This window comes from Gopherus flavomarginatus, chromosome 2 (assembly GCF_025201925.1).
Source record: "Gopherus flavomarginatus isolate rGopFla2 chromosome 2, rGopFla2.mat.asm, whole genome shotgun sequence".
Taxonomy (NCBI): Eukaryota; Metazoa; Chordata; order Testudines; family Testudinidae; genus Gopherus; species Gopherus flavomarginatus.
This window is the reverse complement of record NC_066618.1, coordinates 184,974,114-184,997,680: the sequence shown is the minus strand read 5'-3', so window position 1 is coordinate 184,997,680 and position 23,567 is coordinate 184,974,114. Positions and strand designations below refer to the sequence as shown.

Below are 23,567 nucleotides of genomic sequence, written 5' to 3'. Positions count from 1 at the left end.
GCTTAAACTGCAGCAAGGGAGGTTTAGGTTGGACATTAGGAAAAAGTTCCTAACTGTCAGGGGGTTAAACACTGGAATGGATTTCCTAGGGAGGTTGTGGAATCTCCATCTCTGGAGATATTTAAGAGTAGGTTAGATAAATGTCTATCAGGAATGGTCTAGACGGTATTTGGTCCTGCCATGAGGGCAGGGGACTGGACTCGATGACCTCTCGAGGTCCCTTCCAGTCCTAGAGTCTATGAATCTATGCTGAATTACATGCTTCTGTCAATAGACAACTGACTTGGTAAGACCAGGAATTTTTCCCCACACTTTTGTTGCACCTTGTTAAGGCCCTCGTCCTGCACTATTAAAGTCAATCAGAGCTTTGCCATTGACTTCTGTGAATGCAGAAACAAGCCCTAAATGTACAATTTTGTCGGCGATGCATTTAATTTAAGGAAATCAGAAAATTCACTTATGTATGGAGAGTCTGCACAAGGGCCCCTGCATAGAAATATTGCTCTAGCCCTCCCTGAGGGAGGTGTGAGTGGATTGATCACACAGAGTGATCTCTAAAGACGGATCTCTGTACTGATCTTGAATAAGCTGGTGTGGTGAGGGCCTATAGGCCCAGGGTGGGGGAAGTTCTACTGAAGCTGCAGCTGCACATATTTAGCAGTAACCTACTTGCTCCCCACTGCACAGGGCGGAAGATGCTATTCTGGCCCATAGGCTGAAGTAGCAGATGCAGAAGGGCTGAAATTTCTTCCCACTCAAACCTCGCATAAGACAAAGCCCATTTGTGCAAGGAGGGATGAATCATCTCGTCCCATGGAGGAGGAGGAGTGTGAAAAAGGAACAGTCCGGCAGCTGCCTTTGAAAGCTGGATACATTTTTGTTAAGAAATAAATAAATAGAAAATTGTAACCATTCAATCCAGATATTTCCCAAGCAAGCCCTGGAGTTTCAAGGCTGTTTAGCAGCTTGTTTTGGTTTTATTTAGATTCAGCTGTGAAAATCATTTGTCAGCCTAACACAAGCACCATCTCAGTTGAGTTCAGATTGTTAATAAAATAGAAAAATTATTTCATCACAGTGCTGACATTCTTGAATATCAAAAACAAAACAACCTTTCATGTCTTCCTTATGCATAATAAAAGAAGGGTCCAAGTCCAATTTAAAAAAATGCTCTTTACAGATTTCCTTTAAAAGAAACACAAACATTTGAAAGTATGGAAAAACACAGTTAATGCACATAAACTCTGCAACTGTAGTTAGGCCAGAAACTCTTAGATGATTTTATCCATCTATAAAAGAGTTTCATCTCATCAGTGATAACAGAAACTACAATGCCTTACTCTTCAATACACAGTGATATCACTAACTCTGGCCTACCTTATGGCCATACACAATTCACAGTGAAAGGGTACGTCTTCACTACCCTCCGTATCGGTGGGTAGCAATCGATTGCTTGGGGATCGATATATCGCGTCTCATCTAGACGCGATATATCGATCCCTGAACGCGCTTATATTGATTCCGTAACTCCACCAACCCGAACGGAGTTGCGGAATCGACGGGGAGCCGCGGGCATCGATCCCGCGCCTTGAGGACAATGAGTAATTCGATCTTAGATACTTCGACTTCAGCTACGTTATTCACGTAGCTGAAGTTGCATATCTAAGATCGATTTTCCCTTGTAGTGTAGACCAGCCCAAAGATACACTGTACTGCTTGGTGGAGGTGCAGGGAATTATTCTAACTTGGAATCCGAGATGGGAAGGATCTAGGATGACCAGATAGCTGTGAGGATGCAGCATCTCAGGTTACAACTCATCAGATGCTAATCCAATCACTTTGTGTAGCTCCAGCATTGTTTTGCAGTGTGACCACTCTCTGCTCTCACTCGAAAGTCAGGTAACCTGGATACTGTAACTGGAATGTACTAACTCAAGCTAACTGTTGCTCCAAGCACAGGCATATAGACACACGCTAACTCTGCTAGAGCTAATGTGCTAAAAAAAATAACAGTGTCCCTTAGCAGACGGGCAGTGGCTCAGACTTCCGCCTGAATACAATCACACCCAACCCCACGGGTATATAGTTGGGTGGCTAGCCTGACCCGCCTCCTGTGCTACCACTGGCTATGAGGTTATTTTTAGTGTACTAGCTCAAGCAGAGCTAGCACGTGTCTGTCGATCCCTGCTGGGGAACACCCTCCCAGTTGCTGGGTAGATATACCCTAAGTATTGTCAACTCCAAGCATTTATTTTTTAAAAATGAGTCAAGCCCCAAAACACTATGACATTGGCTTAAAGTTATGAGACTAAAAGTAATACATTGCCTTCTTTTTATTTGCCTTGTGGTTTACGATTCACATTTTCAAGCTTTGCTCCACAACTACTTCAGGGGAGGAGGGGGGCAGAGGTAGAAACTTACTTTTGTTTTTAAGTTAAAGCTAAAATTTTCAAATTTTCAAAGCGGGACTGAGTCCGCTGCCCCCAGGGTCGGCTCCTGGCACCAGCCCAGCAAGCAGCTGCTTGGGGTGGCCAACAGTGAGGGCCGGCACGTCCGGGTCTTTGGCGGCAATTTGGCAGCGGGTCCCTCTTGGAGCGAAGGACCAGCTGCTGAATTGCCACCGAAAACTGAAGCGGCAGCGGTAGAGCAGCAGATCATGATCGCGGCTTTTTTTCCCTTTCTTTTTTTCTTTTTGCTGCTTGGGGCGGCAAAAACCCTGGAGCGGGCCCTGGCTGCCCGCAGTAATAATAATACTTATCTCTTATTTAGGGCTTTTTATCCTTGGCTCCCAAAGCATTTTACAAATGATGATAAGCATCATTAGCCCCATTTTACATATAGGGAACTGAGGCACAGGGAACTGAAGTGACTTTCCAAAAGTCACACAATAAGTCAGTGGCAGAGCCTGGAAGAGAACTGAGGTTTCCTAACTACCAATCCTGTGCCCTATCCTCATAACCATGCTGCCTTGATATGCAAGGCCTTTCTGGAGCTACATGTTCTACTCCTGACATTCTCTTGGGTTGTTTGGATCTGGTCCATGAAGGTTCATGATGAGCTAGAGACTGTAAACATTCCTTATACTCTAAGAACAAATTGGCACAACACAAAAGCAGGGCAAATACTTTTTTTTTTAATTTCATTTTTGCTAACCGCTATTATACTCAGATTCCTGAGTGTTATATGAAAAAATAAAAATTGTAAACAAACAAAACCAAAACAAGAACTTTCCCAAACTTGATAATATTATGGTCACACAACCAATTTTTAAGAGATCGCAGGGTCTTTTCAGACTTAATGACTCGTAGTTGGGGAGACAGAGATAAACAAGAATCCTTTCTGATCCACTTAATATTGTAAATATCATATTTTTTCCCTTTGTGGAGGCAGGCCAGATATTACCAACTTTCCAGATGCACTGGTCTTCCTCAATGTCATAGTAATAATGTTCGAGACTGACTCCTTTAAGATTTTTGAAACCCTGATCTTTCCCCTGTTGCTGGGAAAGCCTTTTGACCATATGTTGACTTATGGTAACTTTGATGCATTTATTTTAAGTAGGGGGAATATTTTAAGAAGCTTAAGTCATGCGGAATGGCTTGAAACACATGTTAAAGGGGAGGGAAATAAACAAGCAAAGCTTACTGCTGTGTTATTTTTTTTTTACAGCCATCAGAAGTCATGAGATATTGTTACCCAATCAGAAGTCATGAGATATTTTAATGGCAAGGGAGGAAGAAGGTCATCCTGTAAAGGTTTTCCCCACTGATCTGGGGAACATTTGAACTCTGTGTTACAACTCTCTCCCAACACAGAAAAGAAGAATGTGTAGCTCTCAAGAGGCCATTTAGGAGCTTTCACCTTTTCCACTCATCCCACTTTTGGATACATCTTTTGCAAATGAAGCCACTTACAATCAGTCTTTCTTTGCTGACTGGAAAGTCTTTCTGATAATTAATCTCTCTGTTACACTACCTACCTATTTTAGGAATTGTATAGCATCCATCACTGTAGTACTTAAGCACTCTGATATACCAATTTCTTATTACAGAATGGACCTGCACCTAGACTGGGCAGGTAATTGTACAATAATGTGGCATGGTAATGCTGGTCCTCAAAGTATTCTGAAAAATGAATTTTCTCCAATAAACAGTTAAGTCAGTCAAACAGTTACACTCTTAGGAAAAGTGAAAAGAAATATCCGTCTCAGACAACTTTGTAAATACTAGTGCCAACTTCTCCCCCTGGTTATATTTGAGGAAAGAGCGTGGGCACTGAGGAATGGTGCTCTCTCAAGTCGGTCACATATCAGTGTGTGGCATGGGTAAGGTGACTGAACTTTCAAAATCAAAAACTGAGCCACTTTTGTGGCAACATATTTTAGGGTCGCAAGATAGTTTATATTACAGACAAGAAGATGCTGATAGATTCTCAATGTGCAGCAACATGTGTATATTACTGAATGTGGTAAATTTTCCAACAACTTAATGTTCTGAATGAGTTTATTTGATACACTGGACAAGTGTGATTAATATTCATGCTGAATAAAAGAATGGCTTAAATAAGATCCGTGCTCATCCAGCTTTTCTCTTCATTCCAAACGCCGTTCATCGCACCGAGTACTCATTCTCTTGGACTGTTTGATGCTGGTAAACACAGAGCAAATTCTCCTTAGTATAGCAATATATCAAAACAAATATTTTGTAATTCTAAAAAACAAAATCAGACATAAAATACATTTTGATAGATAAAATGAAAACCCAGAGCATTCCAAATGTCCTAAAGAAGTTTCTGGAATATCATATGAAAAACTAACTGTCACAGTAACTCCAAGATGTATAGTCATTTTAGGAGTGGGGTCCTATGACCCAAGAATCACTTAATGCCGGCTGATAAGGTTATGGGCATATCCTGATTCTAGGTACATTTTGGTTCACCAAAGAATGTCCCATGAGGTCTCAAGTTAAAGTCAGTGTCACACTGGTCATTATTATCATAGTCAAATGTGTGAAGAAGTTATGTATATATACACTGAAAATATGTTTAAGTCTGTATCAAGATATTTGTCACCAGCAAAAGTGAAAAACAGGTTTTCCTCCAAACGAGAGGTAAGAAATATGTCTCTCTCTCTGTCGGGATGTAAATTAAGGATTGTAAACACATATGAAGTCAAATATTAATGAAGAGATGTGAAGCAAACACGGAAGGGGCACACAGGAAAAAAGACAATCTGTGGGAGGTTATACTGTCTGTGAGTAAAGACCATGAACTTCAGGGGTATATCTAGAAGACAAAGAAGATACCCCTGTGATGGGTTTGGCCATAGAGACCCCCCTTGGGATTGTCACCTGTTGTGCTGAAATTACCTCTTGAGTCTGTTTTCCCTGCCAGCTTGAGACTCCAGAACCCTGCCTTGTTGAGCCAGACACGCTAGCCTGCTGCAACACATACTCAGGGTTTGTGCCATGCCCCCAAAGCTGCAGACTTTAACCAAAAACAGCTCAGCAGGTTACCTCTCCAGCACCCAGACACCCAGTTCCCAATGGGATCCAAACCCCAACTAAATCAGTTTTACTCTATATAAAGCTTATACAGGGTCAACTCAGAAAGCGTCTGCCGTCTATAACACTGATAGAGAGATATGCACAGCTGTTTGCTCCCCCAGGTATTAATCACTTACTCTGGGTTTATTAATAAACCAAAGTGATTTTATTAAGCATAAAAAGTAGGATTTAAGTGGTTTCGAGTAATAACAGACAGAACAAAGTAAGTCACCAAGCAAAATAAAGCAAAACATGCAAGTCTAAACCTAATACATGAAGAAACTGATTACAGGTAATATCTCACCTGCAGAGATGTTCCAATAAGCTTCTTTCACAGACTAGACTCCTTCTGAGTCTGGGCCCAATCCTTTCCTCTGTCACAGTCTTTGTTAGTTCCAGCAGACATCTCAGATGCTAAGCAGGGGCTCTCTCATGACTAGCAGCCCCCTTTGCCTTGCTCCACCCTCTTTTATAGCTTTGGCACAAGGCAGAGATCTTTTGTCTGTGCTTGGCCCCCACCCCTCCTTCTAAATGGAAAAGTACAAGATTTAAGGTGGATTTCAGTATCAGGTGACATGGTCTCATGTCCTGTGAGACCTCATTCTTCATTACCCACGGGCTGGCCCACACGTACACAGGAAGGCTTGCAGGTAAATAAACCCATTCACAGTTCATTGATTCTGAAGCACCCTTAATGGCTTCCACTTAACATGTTTACATCAGTAATACAAGTTTATATCTTATTCTCCTAACTCCAGACATAGAAATAATACATGCAAACAACTAGGATGAACACACTCCGTAGATTACAAGCTTTCTGATGATACCATACAAGAGACCTTTTGCATAAAGGGCCTTTTGCATAAATTCCAGTTACATCATATTCAGACTCATAAGCATATTTCCATAAAACATATGGAGTGCAACATCACAACCCCTTCATCTTGTACCTAGGAAGTAAATGGATGTGTTTATATTCATGAAAATGGGATCTCAGCTAGCTTTGGTTGAAAATGCTGAAAATCTTTAGACAGGAGGTTAATCTGTCTCTAGAAAGTATGTTATATTGTTTCATACATAACCATGTTTCCAGTATCCTTACTCACTATCTCCTGAATATCTACTATTTGATAATAAACTTATTCTTGTTTTCACTATAAATATATCTCAATGCACTGATGTTAAGCAAATGCTGGTCCTGAGCTGAATCTTACAAGATGGTGTACGCTCATGTGTCTGTTTGTTTTCTCTGTATGTGTTTTCCCAAGTGGGAGTGTTCTTTGTGTCCTGGTATTTCTCTGAGTGTTTAGTGCATATGAGGCTGGACAAAACAGAGAATGCTCAGAGAGAGCCTGGCCGCTGGTGTGTGCCAACCTGCTCAGCGGGAGTGAAGCCTACAGAGGCCTGGAAGTCAGTGCTTGTACTGCCAGAGGCCATTGGTTTCAGGGAGCTGATCCACAGTAGGATGGAGTCTTGTCTGTGTCTGCTAAGGGCAGGTAGTGGTGAGGTGCCTCACAACCCTGGGTACCTTTGTGGAGCATCACAGGTCTCAGGAAGCACAGGTCCCTGTTTAACTATGTAGCGGGGTGGCCAAACTTACTGGCCCTGTGAGCCACATACAAAAATCTTCAGAAGTTCGAGAACTGGAGCACACCTGGCAGGAGCTGGGGCTTGGGGCGTCAGCCTCGCTCTTGCTGAAGCCCCGAGCCCCGGCAAGTGCGCCCTACAGGGGTGAAGCCCCAAGACCCCTCCCTCTCTGCTGGACAGAAGCCCCTACCCCACCACCCCACTGCAGGGCAGAGGTCCTGAGCTCCCTCCCAGTCTGGTAAGCAGAGAATGGGGGAGGATGTGGGCTCGCAAGCCACAGTTTGGCCAGCCCTGTTATATAGGTTGCACATATCTCAGACACTGCCGGTGCTGGCTGTAATTTACGTTGAAATGCACATCAGTATTTAATGGGTGGATGTTTTGCTGTTGTAATTGGAGTAGGGCAAATGAAGTTGTGTGGTGAGCTTACAAGTGATACAAGACTTTGACCTTTATTCCTTCCCTAAATCGATGGCACTACGCAGAGAAGTACTGAGCACAGAGTGCTTCCAGTCTTCCAGTGGTAACAATAGTTTCATGTTTTACTGCAGAGTGAGATGGCCGTGCTACTCAAACCAATATCTGACAAGATCCAGGAAATCCAGACCTTCAGAGAGAGAAACCGAGGAAGTAAAATGTTCAACCACCTTTCAGCTGTCAGCGAAAGCATTCCTGCACTTGGGTGGATAACAGTGGTGAGTTACACACAGACTAGGGCATTTTTAGACACACTTCTTAATGATATTCCATAAACAAATAATCAAATCAGAGCAGTCCCTAATATTATTTAACTCTGCATTCCCATCTCCTTATCTCTACACTCAGGCCTTGTCTACATTAGGGGAGTAAGTCGACCTAAGTTACGCTATTCCAGCTATGTGAATAATGTAGCTTAGGTCGACTTACCCCAGTATGTTCACTGCACTGTGTCGATGGGAGATGCTCTCCAGTCGACTTCCCTTACTCTTCTTGGAGAGCTGGGGTACCGGAGTCGACCGAAGAGCGCTCTGTCGTCGATTTAGCGGGTCTTCACTAGACTGTTCCCCCACTGCATCGCTCGCAGCCTCGTTGATCTCCCCTGTAGTGAAGTCAAGCCCTTAGTCTAAAATACTGGTGGGCGGTTTTGACTAATGTTTTAAATCTTCTCTTTTATTTTTTTCTTGCTATACTTGGGTGATGGTGCTGTTCTCTTAGTCTCCTAAACCAGGCCCTTATGTCAAGGAGATGAATGATGCTGCTACCTTTTATACTAACAGGGTGTTAAAGGACTACAAAAACAGGTATGTTGCCTGGTGTTAATGTCCACACTTTCTCTGTTGATAGCCTAGAACTAGCTTTACTGAGGTGCTAGAGAGTACTGTATTATTTGCAAAAACATCACAAGAAAGTGTTTTGAAAATTGAAAAGCATTCAACACATGAACTTATCCCCCCCCCCCCCCCCACACACACACACACAGAGGCAACTACAGCACTACCCTGTCTGACTGATACACTGCTGCAGAGATGGAATTCCCTGACTGCCCATCTTGCTTTTCTGCTTGAAAAATTGCACTTTGGCTCGGTCACCTGGAGTCCGGCTCCATGCAGTTGAGACTTCACTGCCCCTTGATGCTGTGTTTCCAAAGGGCCTTTGTTTGCACCAATGCATGGGGTCTTAAGGGTATGGGCACAGGGAGGCATGTGGTTGCAGCAGCAGATACGGTGCAGTGATACTGGTGTTCTGTGGCCTGAGATAGGAAGAGGATGACTCCTTTTCTGAGCGCCTTTGGAGAACCCTGGCACAAATCCTATTCTCTTGGCCTTTGCAGAAGGGTCAGTTTTTAGCCGTTAGTACCATATTATTACTAAAATACAATACCTGCAAATTTTTTTTTTTTTCCCCTTCGCCATCATCTTCCATGACAAATTAGACTGATTCAAAATGCATTTTTGTTCTTTTATAGAACATACCTGATTTAAGTCCTTATATCAGGGCTGTTGATACACATTTTCATCCACACTGGTCAGCAGAAGTGAAGCAGCTCTCAAGTAATTTAATCTTTTACCCAAGTAAAAATTAATCTGCAGATCTGAATTTTTGTGAAAGTTCTTTTAATTATAGTTATGAATTGCCTGCTGGAGCCCCAAATTATCTACACTGGGTAATTCTTTGCTCCATTTTAGAATGTACTTTTTGAAGGGGCATAAGCATCAGTTGGGAAAGTGCGCCTTTTTAAAAGGACTAAACTATGTGCATGATTTTTAGGGGTGATGTTTGTTTAGTATTTCACACCAAGATATTTCTGAGTATTGGAGCTGGAAAAGTTATATAAAAATAAACAAGCAAGACACAGGATTTAAGTGTGGAGATTTTCCTCTGAGGCTTCATTTACTTTAAGACCTGATCCCACTGCCAAGCAATGGAATCAATGGGAGTCTTTCCATTGATTCCAACAGGCTGTGGATCAGGCTTTTAGTGATCACTGTTATTATCTTTAACTAGACTTTCACCATTAAGGGCTCCATCCTACAAACAGTTACTCCTGTGCATATTCTTACTTCCACTCATTGTCCCATTGCAGTCAATGATAGCCATTCGGGTGCTTGGAGTTTAGGAAAATTAGGCCACTTATTTAGGTGCCTAAATAATAATTTGGGAACCTAACTTATTTTTTAAAATCTTGGCTTATAAATATGAGTCTAACCGAAATTATAATGTGACACCATATTATCTAGCCTAAAGATACATATAACCGTTGCTTCCTGACCAGCCTTAATTTATGACTTCTCCTTTTCTTTTGAGATTAATATTTTGGTTGTATTTAAGAGTTTATAAGGTGCTGGTTAAAAAGTTCCAAGGGGAAAGGGTAGCAAAGCACATGCTGGGTTGAGAGGTGTAAAGGAGAGCAACAAGCTACCTTTGGACTCAGAAGCCAGGACATTTTACAGAATATGCTGATCTTTAATTTTCTAAAAATCAAAACACTGAGGGGAACCAGGTTTGAAATTCCTGGCACAAGGCCCCATCTTGCTTTATTACTGCCCTGGTTCACTTTGAGCCTGGGCAGGAAGCATTCTGTCTTGGAGCCCTCTTGTTCCCTTATCTCTCCTCTGCAAGGCTTATCAGTCTGCTGGGCCTCACCGTTTGCTGGGCTGCCTGTCTGTCAGCGGTCTTCTGACTTAATTGTCTGTGGCCAGTGACAGATGCAGTATCTAGTCTGCTTTAAATACAGGGTAGCAAGTATCTATATTTAAACACTATAAATCATACATAGAAATATTTCCCTTTTTTTTTCCCCTTACAGTGACTTACGTCATGTTGATTGGGTGAAATCATACTTGAACATCTGGACTGAACTTCAAGCTTACATCAAAGAGCATCATACCACAGGCCTCACCTGGAGTAAAACAGTGAGTGCTTTTCCCCTTTTCCTGTTCTAACAGTGAAACAACACTGGCTGATTCTGCCTTTACCAGATTCTGGCATTACTGCAGCAAGCCCAAACATTATCTCTGGGAGAGGAAAGGATAAACAAAACAAGACAAGACAAGACATTTCTATATTTAAAATTCTCAAAATATTTTGAGAAGGGGATAAGACCAATGTGACACAGGAAGAAGATTCAAAACAAAAGCTGACAGTGCAAAATAGTGAATGTTGTAGTTAAATAGCTTTTTAGGCTATGTCTACACTACAGACCTTACAGCACCACAGCTGTACCATGCAGCTGTAAGGTCTCCTGTATAGCTGCTCTGAGCCGGCAGGAGAGAGCTCTCCTGCTGGCATAATTAAACCATCCCCAATGAGCAGTGGTAGCTATGTTGGCATGAGAGTGTCTCCCACTGACATAGCACTATCTACATTGGCACTTTTGTCAGCGGAACTGATGTTGGTCAGGGGTGTGTTTTTTCACACTCCTGACTGACAAAAGTTTTGCTGACAAAAGTGCTGGTGTAGACAAAGCCTTAGTCTCCTAGTATGAAAGATCTAAAGTGGGTTGGGTGCATTGATAAAATAAAATGGAGACCTCAGCGGGCAGAGGTGGACATCCTAATCAAATAGTCATCAGACATGAACAAACTAGGCTCAATGCATGCTGGCTGCAGGACTTTTCTTTCTTTAATCTGCATTTGTGGGTAGTGCCATCCAGGGCCGGTGCTACTATTTAGGCAGCCTAGGCAATCGCCTAGGGCGCCAGGATTATTGGGGGGGGGTGGCATTTTGCCGGGGGGGGGCGGCAGGCAGCTCCAGTTGACCTGCCGCAGGCATGCCTGCGGGCAGTCGGCTGCTCCCGCGGCTCCGGTGGACCTCCTGCAGGCATGCCTGCGGCAGCTCCCCCGGAGCCACGGACCAACGGACTCTCTGCAGGAATACCTGCAGCAGCTCCCCCGGAGCCGTGGGATCATCGCTGGGGGCGGTGAAATGGCCATGCGCCTAGGGCACGAGAAACCCTGGCACCGGTCCTGGTGCCATCTCTACCCTCATCTTTCCTTTCACTCTGCCAAAGCATCATGACTGATGGGCCCTAGGGAAGTGAAGCCTCCCCAGAAATTTTATATCTTACAGAAATCAGAGACAAAATAGTGCTGGCTGTATTGCTGCACAACTGTGCTTCTCCAGGGCAGAGCAGGCAACAGTCACAGCTCACTGTTCTTAGCCAGTATCAGAAGTGACATTGTTTTTGCTCTCTTCTGAGAACAGGTGAAACGTGTGAAAGATGGATGGAACGATGCTTCAGGACAATTGTGGCTTAGACATTTGGGGAGGTGGAGAAATTCTTTGGGCTCCTAGTTCTCAGCAGCAATGAGGGAGGAGTAGGAAAATTAGATTCTCCAGGTCCGGTGTGCCATTGCTGGGGGGGATAGAGAGCAGAAGAAAGATTAAGAAGGGGATAAAAATTAAGGAGAGATTGAAAGGTGAAAGAATGCGAGGGAAAGACAGAGAAGAGGGAGGTTTAATAATGAGAAAAAGAAATACAACGGACACGTACCACATTATAGTATAGATAATTTTATTTTATTATGTTATACAAATATAAATAATTATTGAGCTCCATGCTGTGTGTATATATTGTGTGTACATATATACAATATAAGTACATTTTCATTGTGTTACAGCTATGATGTGATGACCATCTGGCACTCTGTTGTCTATTCTTCTCTTAAATAAAGTTAAACTTTATTCTTAAAGAATTTGCTGTGTTTTACACACATGCAAGGATTTTGATCCCCTGTCAATATAAAAATGTAAGAGTCTAAGATTCTTCCTGGGATTTTAAAGAATGTACATTCTTTAAAATCCCAAGAAGAATCTTAGACTCTTACATCTTGGGATCTAGTTAGAGGAATTCTTGATGTGAGTCAAAATGTCTTAGGCCCTGAAATATCATTAACAGGTTTTTGGTTTTGGAGTGCCCTAATTTTTTTTTAAAAAGCACACACATATAATATTGTTCATAGTTTCTTTTGTGTAAGCAAATAAAGACTGTTTTAAAATTTGTAATTAAGTGGGAAGGGACAACTCACCAGAATGTTACAGTTCCAGGCCAAAACAGTTTTCCAATCCAAAGACATAGAGGAGCTAAAATAGTGTTTTATAATGGAAACTAGCTTTAACTTCAACTATGAAGAGGATACCTCTCTCCCCTGCCCCCAATATATATGACACATATGTAGAGGTGAGATCCGTGTGGTAAACTGCATCTATTTCTAACCACTGATGCCTGCGTCCTAACCACTAAGCCACCTCTTCTGAGACTTATTCTAATATTACAAACCCATGGTTGCCAAATCACTACAGCCTAATAGTAGGAGTCAGGATAAAGGCCCTGATGCAACTATTATTGTAGTCAATGGGAGTCTTTCCACTGACTTTAATAGGAGTTACGTTGGCCCAGAGAAAGAAACACGTATTAGCATGCCAAGGATCACACTTGACATGTCTCTTTAGACACATACATTCACTGCACATGCTTTGCGCTCAAGAGGTTTGCAACTTACTTCTGTTCAGGGAAAACATGTACATCATGTTACTTGTGCCCAGCGATAGCCTTTGCTCAGATTTGCACTGGACTACAACTTTGCACTCTTCCCTGAGCACCATGCAAGACCCTGCAGCATAGCAAGTGCAAGTGCAAGTGCAAGATCCAGTTCAAAGAAGAAACTAGCATTTGTTGAAATGTGTGTACTTTTTGATCTGAACCAAAGTAAAATATTAAACTTTTTTGAGGTGTCTGAGAAATTAGCTGCTTTTTGTGAGGTTCTTTATTTAGCAAAGGCTTAAAATATTAAACTTCAGTTTCTTTCTCAGTGTTTAGTATAAAATTACACCCTTGCTGCATCCTAATCTATTTTAATCCAGTCAGTGGGTGTGAGAAGAATTACCCATTTTGAAATGATTATAAGACAGGGCTAAGGAACTCTTCTTACCCTGTTAGCAGAATGAGCATCAGAATAAGGGCCAATTTTATATCTGCTAATATATAAAATAAATAATTTTATTTCACATAATGGAACTTTACAGGTATGGAACTAATATTATAAGACAAAGCTATCTCATTTGCATTTTGTCAAATAGGAGTCATTTTTAGCTTTCTGGGCACTTACAATCTTTCTCAGAATAGTAGCTATTGCAGGATACATTTGACAGGTTGTAAGACAGCATCTCAACCTCTCACCTAGGGTCTCTCTGTTTCCTTTGGTTTAATTGTCAGTCAGAGTGCTGTATGCAAACAGACCGAGACCCACTATTTGGTCATATCAAATATAACTTCTCCACAGACAGTACTCAATCCATCACAGTTGGTTAAAGACGATTTACTTCATCCACAGTATTACACCTGTACCACAATATAACGCGGTCCTCAGGAGACAAAAAAATTTCACCGTGTTATAGGTGAGACTGTGTTATATTGAACTTGCTTTGGCCCCTTCTGTTCCTTGTTCCCTGACCGCCCTCTCCAGAGACCCCTGTCCCTAATAACCCCCAGGACCCCACCCCCTACCCAACCTCCCTGCTCCCTGACCCCTGACTGCTCCGACCCCTATCCACACACTCCGCTCCCTGACAGGCACTCACTAGCAGCGGCGGGAAGTGGAGCAATGTGGCCCCATCCCACTCCACTCTGCCAGCTCCCAGCCGTGGTGCTCCGCTTCCCGCCGCTGGTGAGTGTGAGGAGGTTGGGAAAAAGATGTCCCCCGTACTCACCGACGGCAGGAAGCAGAGCACTGCGGCTGGGAGCCCCAGGAAGCCACGATGTTGCTGCGGGGGGCGGGGGTTGGGGAAAGGTCCCACACTCACCTGCCGGGGTGACGGAAGCAGAGCGGGCTGCTCTCTGCCCCCCACTAATGCTCCAGGCCACTCTGGGACTGCAGTGCCCCAAAATTGCTCCCCCTGGGCTGGAGGAGCTTCTGACTGCCCCTGAGACCCTCTGCCCCAGCCTGGCACCCTTAACACACTGCTCAGAGCAGCGTGTCAGATCTTTACTGCGTTGTATGTGAACTCGTGTTATATCAGGTCACGTTATATCGGGGTAGAGGTGTATTAGTTTCACTCACTTGAAGTATGTACTCATATCTGAAGTGGGTTATCCTGAAAGTATGGTTCAATTAAATGTCAGATGACCTGGGACTGAGATGTCAAGTTCTAAACATATTTTCTTATTGATGTGATATGTAATTCTTTTGACATACCATCAAGTGAACCTTACAAAGTCAGAAGTTTAATAAATTAGCATGTATCTTCTCTTTTTAGATATTTTCTACCAAACACCTGTAACAAATCCATGAGTTATTAAAATGGTAATTTGATTTTTCTTTTACTTTTTAAAGTCAGAATTAAACAGTCACATATCAATGTTTTTGGATAGTTTTCAGTGAATCCCTGAGTATATACTCAGGCTTTCAAAATTGATACACCTAAGAGTTTTGGCCAGGCATAAAGAGACTGTATCATAAAGATATTGCATTTAAAAGGGAACTTTTGACCAATTTAGCACATGTGTAACTCCCAATAAAATCAGTGGAACTATTCACAAGGCCTAATCCTGCACTATTGAAGTCAGTGGGATCTTTGCCATTGACTTCAACAGGTCAGGACCAGACCCACAGTGCATAAAGTCGGGCACATACCCAGGTGTTTGCAGGATCAGGGTCTTAGATAGGTACTGTGGGACTATTACAAACAAAATTGTTAATCCTTGCAAGGAATAGCATCCGCTTATGTGCATAAAAGGAAAACCTGGTAGGTTGGCTAGGCACTGAGAAAGAGGAATGCTTATGAAAAGAAAATGTTGGTACAGAATTGCTATTGTGTATAGAAAAAAACTTTTGAACAACTTGAATGCATATTTATAAGTACTATGTCATACAAATAATTTGCCTTCGGTATTTATAAAACTGGACAAGGAATGCTAGAAATCACACATACACACAAATAAAATAAATAGATCGGTGTTTTGGGGGGTTTTAAAGAGAGAAAAGTGTCTTGGAAAATGATTAGCAAATTACAGTACTACTTTTTTCCAAGCAGTTTGCAAATATGTTGGGAAAATGTACAAAATCAGGATAGGAGTTACCAAATTAGATCAGATCATTAGGGCATCAAGAACTGTATCTCTGTCTCTGGCACTGGCCAGTTCTGGATGCTTTAAGAGGAAGGGTTAAGATAGGTCTTAATGGAGTACAATATAGAGGCACTAGTACAGTGCCCATAAGGGTGAAAGCACACATAAGCAATCAGCCCTCATAATATAATCACAGGAACTCTAACAGCTTTTATTATTGTGCTTTCACTGATAAATACAGATCTGAACAGACTGAAAGATTTTGATAATGTGCCCTCTTCTGTCACCCTTATTTACTTTGGTCTTGATTCTGCCACCCTGTTGAGTAATACCTTATTCCTCGAGCAATCCCACTGAAATGTGAGTAATTATCTGAAGAGTACTTTACTTCTCAACGTGCATACAGGTGGCAGAAATGAGCCACCTGTATTTGCAGATTTTTTAACAAATAATAAATAGGGTTAGTGCATTTCTGGGCACGTTGCTCATGGAAAAAACTATTCACAAGACTGGCTCCCATTGGAAGAATGTGAGGGACTAGGATGATGGCAGGTTCTGGGCTGCTGATACTTCCACATTGCCATTGGACACTTAAGCTGGGTTTCCTCTGGAGGACCTTGTGAAGATAGACATTGGAGGAACTACCTCTCAGCAGAGCCTGAAGTAGCTGCCCCTCACAGCCCACTGATTGGCTCATGCTGGTATATAAACAAGGAAGCCACCATGAGGAGCTGTCTGAGCAATGACACAGACTGCCTGCTTGCTTCTGCTCCAGACCTTGCCTTGCTCTGGACCCTAGACTCCAACTTCTGACCCTGGTTTGTCCCTGTCTCCATTATTTACCTGCTGTCTGTAACTTGGTCCCTGATTCCTTGGTATCCCAACCCAGCTTGACTCTGACCCTGCTACTTGCCTGGTGCGTGACCCGGACGTCTTGGAATCCTGACATGGCTGGACCCCAACCCTGCTACACTTCTCCTGCCTGCAATTTAGTAACTGACCATGCACACAGGCTACCCACAGCCCAGCCCTGACAGTTTGCCCAGATCACCGTCACCCCCTAAGCCCATCCAACCCCTCCTCAGATGATGGAAGGGGTGGGCTGCCCTCCAACCAGTAGCTCCCCGAGGGCCTGGAACCTGCAAGACCAAGTCACCAACCTGCAGGCGGAGAACCTCATACTACAGACCCAAGCAATGCAGCTCACTGCCAAAGTACAACCCTACACGAACAGCTGGCATGCTTACAGGTGAAGCAGCTACACTATGTGCCTGACAGATCACCCATTGCCTCAACCAACACCTGCGGTGCCACTGCCCAAACAGTTTGACAGGGATTGTTGGAAATTCCAGGGGTTCCTGAACCAAAGCAGGCTTCTCTTCCTGCTGTGCCCCCAATGTACCCCACAGACCAGACAAAAGTGGAGCTAATAGTCAGCCTGATTGCCTGTGAAGCATTCAATTGGGCTTCCCCCCTGTTGGAGCAGAGCAGGCCCATGGTCTCTGACTGGGACTCCTTCTTGCAAGCCTTCTCAACCATCTTTGATGACCCACATTGTGGCTGCTCTGCAGAGGCTGCCCTCTGGAAGCTTCCCCAGGAGCAAGGGCCAGCCACTATGTTGGCATTTCCATCAGTGTGAAGCAGATGTCCAATGGAATGATGCTGCCCAACTACATCAATTCCAGTGGCGCTCACTGAGTATATGAAAGATGAGCGAGCCTGCCCCACCTGCCTACAGGCCTCTATTGAACTCACATCAACTCTCAGCTGTGTGAGTAACAGGAGGAAGTGAGGGGTGGCTGGATTCCCCCATGTCCACCCTCTACACCAAAGCCTGTAGGACCCAGTCCTGAATCCATATAGGTCAACAAGGGTCACCAACACCCGGCCTCAGGAGAAAACAGACAGCAGTGAAGCTCTGTTTTTACTGTGTGGGACCAGAACTCCCGCTTGCCTCCTCTCCAGCTCAGGAAATGACCAGGGCCAGTAGGGGAGGTACAGCCTGGGCACCACCACACCTCATGCTCTGGAACCACCCCCAACACTCAAGTAGAACTCAACCCAGAACTGGTGGGGGGGGGACACTAGAACCTGGACCACGAGAATTCTGGGCTGCTAACAATTCAACATTGTCATCAGAAGCTTAAGCCAGGTTTTCACTGGAGTGCCCTGTGAAGCTAGGCACTGCAGGAAATACTGCCTAACAGGGTCTGAGTGGCAGCCCCTCATAGCCCACTGATTATCTCATGCTGGTATATAAACCAGGAAGCCATCATGAGGAATTGTCTGAGCAATGATATAGACTGCCTGCTTCCTTCTTCTCCAGACTTTGCCTTGCTGTGGACCCTAGACTCTGGCTTCTGACCCTGGTTTGTCCCAGACTCTGCTCTTTGCCTGCTGGCTGTAACTTGGTGCCTGACCCTGACTCCCTGTATCCTTACCCAGTTTGACCCCGACTCATCTCCTGACTGCAACTTGGTAATTGACCAGTGCATACAGGCCACCCACTGCTCAGCCCCATTGACACCCATAGAATAAAATATAGAATTATCTTTTCATCATGATATGCAAGCATAAACTTCAATGAATGTTAACAGAACTGTGTTTGTGCAACTCAAAGAGGCTGTTCTTGCCAGTATGATCCAAAATAATTAAATCTGAAATCATTTCCCTAAAGTTTCTGGGATTCATTGAATTGATTGTAATGTGTGAAGTTTCAGAAATCACGTGAAAGGGTGGGAGTCATGATACCTGGTTCTACTACACATTTCCTATGTGACCTTAGGTAAGTCACTAAGTGTTGTGCCTCAATATACCTCTCTGTATAATGGGGATAATAATATTTACTTACCTAATAGAGCTCTGTAAAATTTAATTAATTAATGTTTGGACATTTTCAGATGTCAGAAGAGACTGTTGAAAATGATCAGCATAGCATTTCCCCCACACAACAACTGCTCTGTTTTGTGACAGTTGCAACCATGTTTCCTTGTTACCACTTTTTGAACTCTAGACGAAATCTACAGCTGTAGTAATAAAGTGTTCCTTTCAGTTGTCACTAGGGAAATGCAAGAGACTACTAAACTATCTTTCTCTCCCTCCCCCTGCCCCACTTTTCCCCCCTCTTTTTTGAGAAAAGGACTGAACAGCTGTAGTATAAGCTATCAGGAATGTCTCATAAAAGTTTTAGTTTGCTGGAAGGGTTGAGTGTCTTGGGAGGGACCAGGGAAACACTTCTGCTCCTATTCATGCAGGTTTACTTTATGACTTGAAAACAACTGGCAATAAGGCAAGTTTGCTGTAGCTAACTGTACCTCAAATCAGTGTTAACAAACAAATATTGCTTGAGGATTATTTTCCAAAACATTCATCTCAAGTTACTTGTGTAGAGCTGGGATAAATTATTTTCTGTAGACCGTGGTCATTTGGGACAAAATTGGCCAGTTTTCAATTTGATGAAATAGTCTCAAAATAGTAGTGAATTTAGTGATAATGTTCTCTTTAAACACAATCTCAAGGAAACACTAAACATTTTCCCCGTTTATAAATCAAACACAGATAACTGGGAGAAAATCTTCAATTTACCAACAGTTTCAAAACTGAGATTTATTTACAGTGGCCCGATTCTACTCCCATTGAAGCCAATGAGAGTTTTATTCATGTCTGCAAGTCTTACCTCCTAACGCATATTTTTCTAAAATATTAATAATGGAATACATAATATTTTAAATGTTCTTTAAAAAACTGAAATGTTGATTAAAACTTCCATAAGCATCTTCAATGAGAACCAGAGATAGATCAAACAGTGGTAAGTACTGCAGCCCATAAATTAGCATGCCAGTCTGCCTGTATATTAGTCCCAATACAATAATTTGGCATTTCATTCCCAGCTACGTAAGCCTCCTCTAGACATTCTCTCATGGAATCTCCACCATTTCCTTTAACACCTCAACATTTTCCCATAGAACTTTGTCTCATGCCTACCATCTGCATGCTCAGATGAGGAGGCTGCAAAGGCTGATTTTTGCAACCAGCAACCTCATGCTATCTTTATAGTATATCTGTCATGCTATGTTTAGTTTGACCTCTTTATCAAGGATCCACATAGCCACGTCCAGGGGGAATTATAAGTTTTGCGTTCTTATGTAGAGTACAGTTCATATTTCTTTTCTGACCACCCTCTCAAAAGAAGAGACGTTGGGAAGGTATAAACACACACCTGATGCAATTCCATATTTCCAACAAGAACTTTAGAAAATAAACGATGCACCCACCATTGCTAGCAACATTCATCTTTCATAAAACAAGGGCTTAACATGATCAGGCTAAATTCCACCCCAAGTTATAGCAGTGCAACTCCACTCACCTCAACGGGACTGCACAAATATAAGTAAGGGCAGAGTCTGGACATAGTGTTTTAATTCTCTAGGTCTTGGTAAGAGAATATAGCTTGCCCTGCCCTTCCCCCTGGCCTCTGCCCTGCAAAAAAAAAAAAAAAAAAAAATCTTTTCTGGGACACCCTTCTGCCTCATGTTGTATTTCCCTCTCACTCATTTTGCTGACCAGCTTGTATCACTTTAATGTTAGCCACTTCCATTTCACAGAACATGCTGTGCTCCGAGACTGTTGCTGGTGCAGTGCCAAGCTGGAGAGTGCCTGGCAGAGGTTCCTGCAGAAAGCTTCAGCCGTTACCTTTCCCTTGTAAGACAGAGTCTCACCACTGAGACACTAATGTTAGAAACTGCCATGCTGGACATTCAATGTAAATATGCAGGGGCAGCTCCAGGCATCAGCATGCCAAGTGCGTGCTTGGGATGGCAAGCCAGGGGGGCGCTCTGCCAGTCACCGTGAGGGCAGCAGGCAGGCTGCCTTTGGCAACTTGCCTGCGGAGGGTCCGCTGGTCCCGTGGCTTGCGGGAGGTCCACCGAAGGCAACTTGCCTGCCGTTCTTGGGGCGGCAAAATGCCTAGAGCCGCCCCTGCGAATATGGCAGAACACCACCCAGGGCTGAAATCAGTTTCTCCACTGGTGTAGATAGGGTCGGTTATATCCAACACACTTTCTTAGTAAGTGTCCTTGCTCCCTGCTTCTAGCAGAGTTTGGCAACACTGTATACTAATTTGACCCTATCCACAACAGTGGCCGAACGTTATTCAGCCCTGGTTAAGGAGAACCCTGGGATGGCTTGTTTGACACCAACCATCAAGTGCAGCTTGAGCTGTAGTATAAACACAGCCATAGGTTCCAGAAGCAGGGGGATGGAATGGGAGCACTGAACATACATAGAGGGAAAAGGAGAGAAAGATGTCTACTAATCTATTTATTAGATTACAAAAAATTTCCACATTTTCTTACTTTTAAAAAAGAAGCAGCTTAAATAGGCCCATTAAACAAATTACTTAAAGATAGTACATCACCATTCAGCTCCAGGGTGATTTAGAGAACCCAGACGTTGTAAAGCATCTCTGATTGCATGATTGAATGGTACCATTGCTCTGTGGCGACATAGGCCCTATGTTAAATCCTGAACAGGTGATAAATGGCACAAATGCATAAAAGCGGCTTCAGAGCTGGAGAGCCAGACAGATAAATAATCCTGCCGAGAAAGGATTTTTTTTTTAATTCACAAAGACTGCAGCCCCTGCACATCAGCTGTTTCATCTTATAACTTCCATATCATTGGGCAGCATGAATGCTTGCAGACAGGTGGCCTAACATGTTGTAGTTAATAGGGCCATAACATTAAGCCACTTTTACAGAAGAAACACCTTAACAAAAGATCTATGTCTCTGTGTCACAGTCCACCTGTTCCCAGAGACGGTTACATGATATTTTGAGCTCTGCGATCCTCATCTTTGTGCCTGCATGTGTATGAGGAGAACAACACAGAGCAGTAATCATTTCAGGCATGTAACTAGGATTATAAAAAGAGGAGTGGGGTATCCTTTTATGAGGAGAAAGTGAACCTCCCCATTGGGAGTCCTATTCATCTGTTGCCTTGAAAAGGAAAGTGTTCAATGAATTTTGGGGCGTTATGCCCCCCAAAACCACTTGTCTCATCCTCAGGTAGATACTTGCATCATGAAATAGATATACAGGGATACATTTTATTTCTAACTTATGTCAGTTAGTTATATAGAATATAATTGTATGTATCATTTAGAAATGTCTAATTATACCCAATGTCTTTCCTCACTAAAAGCAATCAGTAGACTACAAAATGAGATGTGTTCCCATTTAAATGTTCCGCAGCAATCTCACACAACACTGGAACCCTCATCCTCGCATCTTCCTTGTTATTACACATAAAACCCTGCAGTATTTCCTGCTGAGCTTCCAGCCTACTCAGTAAATAGGCCCTTGGTTATGAAAAAAAAAAAAAAAAAGATCACCAAAAGCTTGAACAAAAAGAAAGGCACACCCATGTCTTTCTGTGTGTTTGTACATCACCTAGCGCAATAAGGCCTCACTTCTCATTGTGGCATCTGGATGCTACCATAAGGGCAGATACCTTTCTGTGACTCACTTAATTTGAACTCAGTGAGTGACAGAAGTGAATCGTTTCTGCTTCAAGCCCTACAGAAACTTCCTAGGAACTTAACCTTGGGAAGTAGCAGCAAGAGTGACTGGGTAGGTTGTAATGCCTGTGCTGGGACATAAAAATAAAAAAATAAACAAGATAAGACATGATTTAGATCTAAAGAGGTCATAACTAACACCTGGAATTGCCTGTAGCAACAAACAGGTAGTGCCAGGGCAGCATGTGGAGCACTGATGGTATGTGCATACAGCATTCAACGTGACTCAAGAGATGGGCTGTTGCTTTGTGTTCTAGATGAAGCAATAGGTACTTTTGCCCAAGTAGAGAAAGTTCTCATAATCAAGACCCAGACTCCTACAGGCACTGGGCCAAATTCATCTTTCATGTCATTTCACTGAATCAAAGGAGTTGCCGCAGGAATAAATTTGGCCCTCTGTGCCTGATGCCATTGTACTTGGAATGGCCAGGTTATCTCAAGCACATTACTTGGCTTAAACTACGCTCCAAGAGCTACCATATAGAAGCTACTCAGAATAAAGGAGTTTGGGTCCAAACACCCCTTCCCACTGATCTTCACATTTGATATCACCCCTCCAGCATGGTGTGAGGGTATCAACTTCTTCCATGCAACATTCTACTCCTTCACCTTCTACTCCTTCACCAGTGGGGGAAAAGAGGTAGGTCAGGAGGAACATGTCGTATCTCTGTGGAGCTAAGCGTGGAGAAATAATACAGCCACAGACTTTATTACATTCGTACACCCCTTCCACAGCAGCATTCCCCTTTTACAGAGACTCTTGGGGCATGCACAAGCTGCTGGAGCTTTATAAGCATGACTCCACTGGAACAGTGTCACTGAGGTACAGGGAGCTGCTGGGGAGCCAGAGTCAGTATGGAGGCACAAGGCCTCTGTCCTACACAGGGTCAAACCCTGATCCCAGTGGAAGGCTGCAGAGGAAACACCATGAAGATAATCCTGTGGAGTTTACTGTCCACTACACAGCTATTTCCACTTAGAGCTAGGTTCTAGCCTTTCTAATGTTCATAGGATCTTACTCAGACAGCTACAAAGAATTCCTTGTCCAGTTATATAAATCTTCACTAAAGCAAGCTTTTAAACCACATTGAGATTGCTAGTACTGTATGATGAAACATATATGGGTTTAAAGTTATTGATACATTCCCTTCTTCTCAGATGTCTTCCTGTATTTGTATAAAATTGTCATTTTAGCTAGCTAGTGCTGAAGTCAGTCACTTCCCTAATATTTCTTACAAGGGGCACGTTTGCAAGTGATGACACCATTTCAACAAGATCTTAATTACAAATGGAAAATGACCACCCAAAGATGCAA

The 23,567-nt window shown here is 43.1% G+C and overlaps 1 protein-coding gene across 2 annotated transcripts in view; it reads left to right on the top strand.

Annotated features, from left to right (window-relative positions):
* Positions 1–23,567, top strand: part of CAP2 (cyclase associated actin cytoskeleton regulatory protein 2) — a 91,628-nt gene that overhangs the window by 53,366 nt on the left and 14,695 nt on the right. For both annotated transcript variants that reach the window (XM_050941603.1, XM_050941604.1), the window contains exons 5-7: positions 7,682–7,825; positions 8,325–8,410; positions 10,417–10,522. In XM_050941603.1, the coding sequence (XP_050797560.1) occupies positions 7,682–7,825; positions 8,325–8,410; positions 10,417–10,522 (336 nt within the window). The remainder of the gene's footprint in view (positions 1–7,681; positions 7,826–8,324; positions 8,411–10,416; positions 10,523–23,567) is intronic.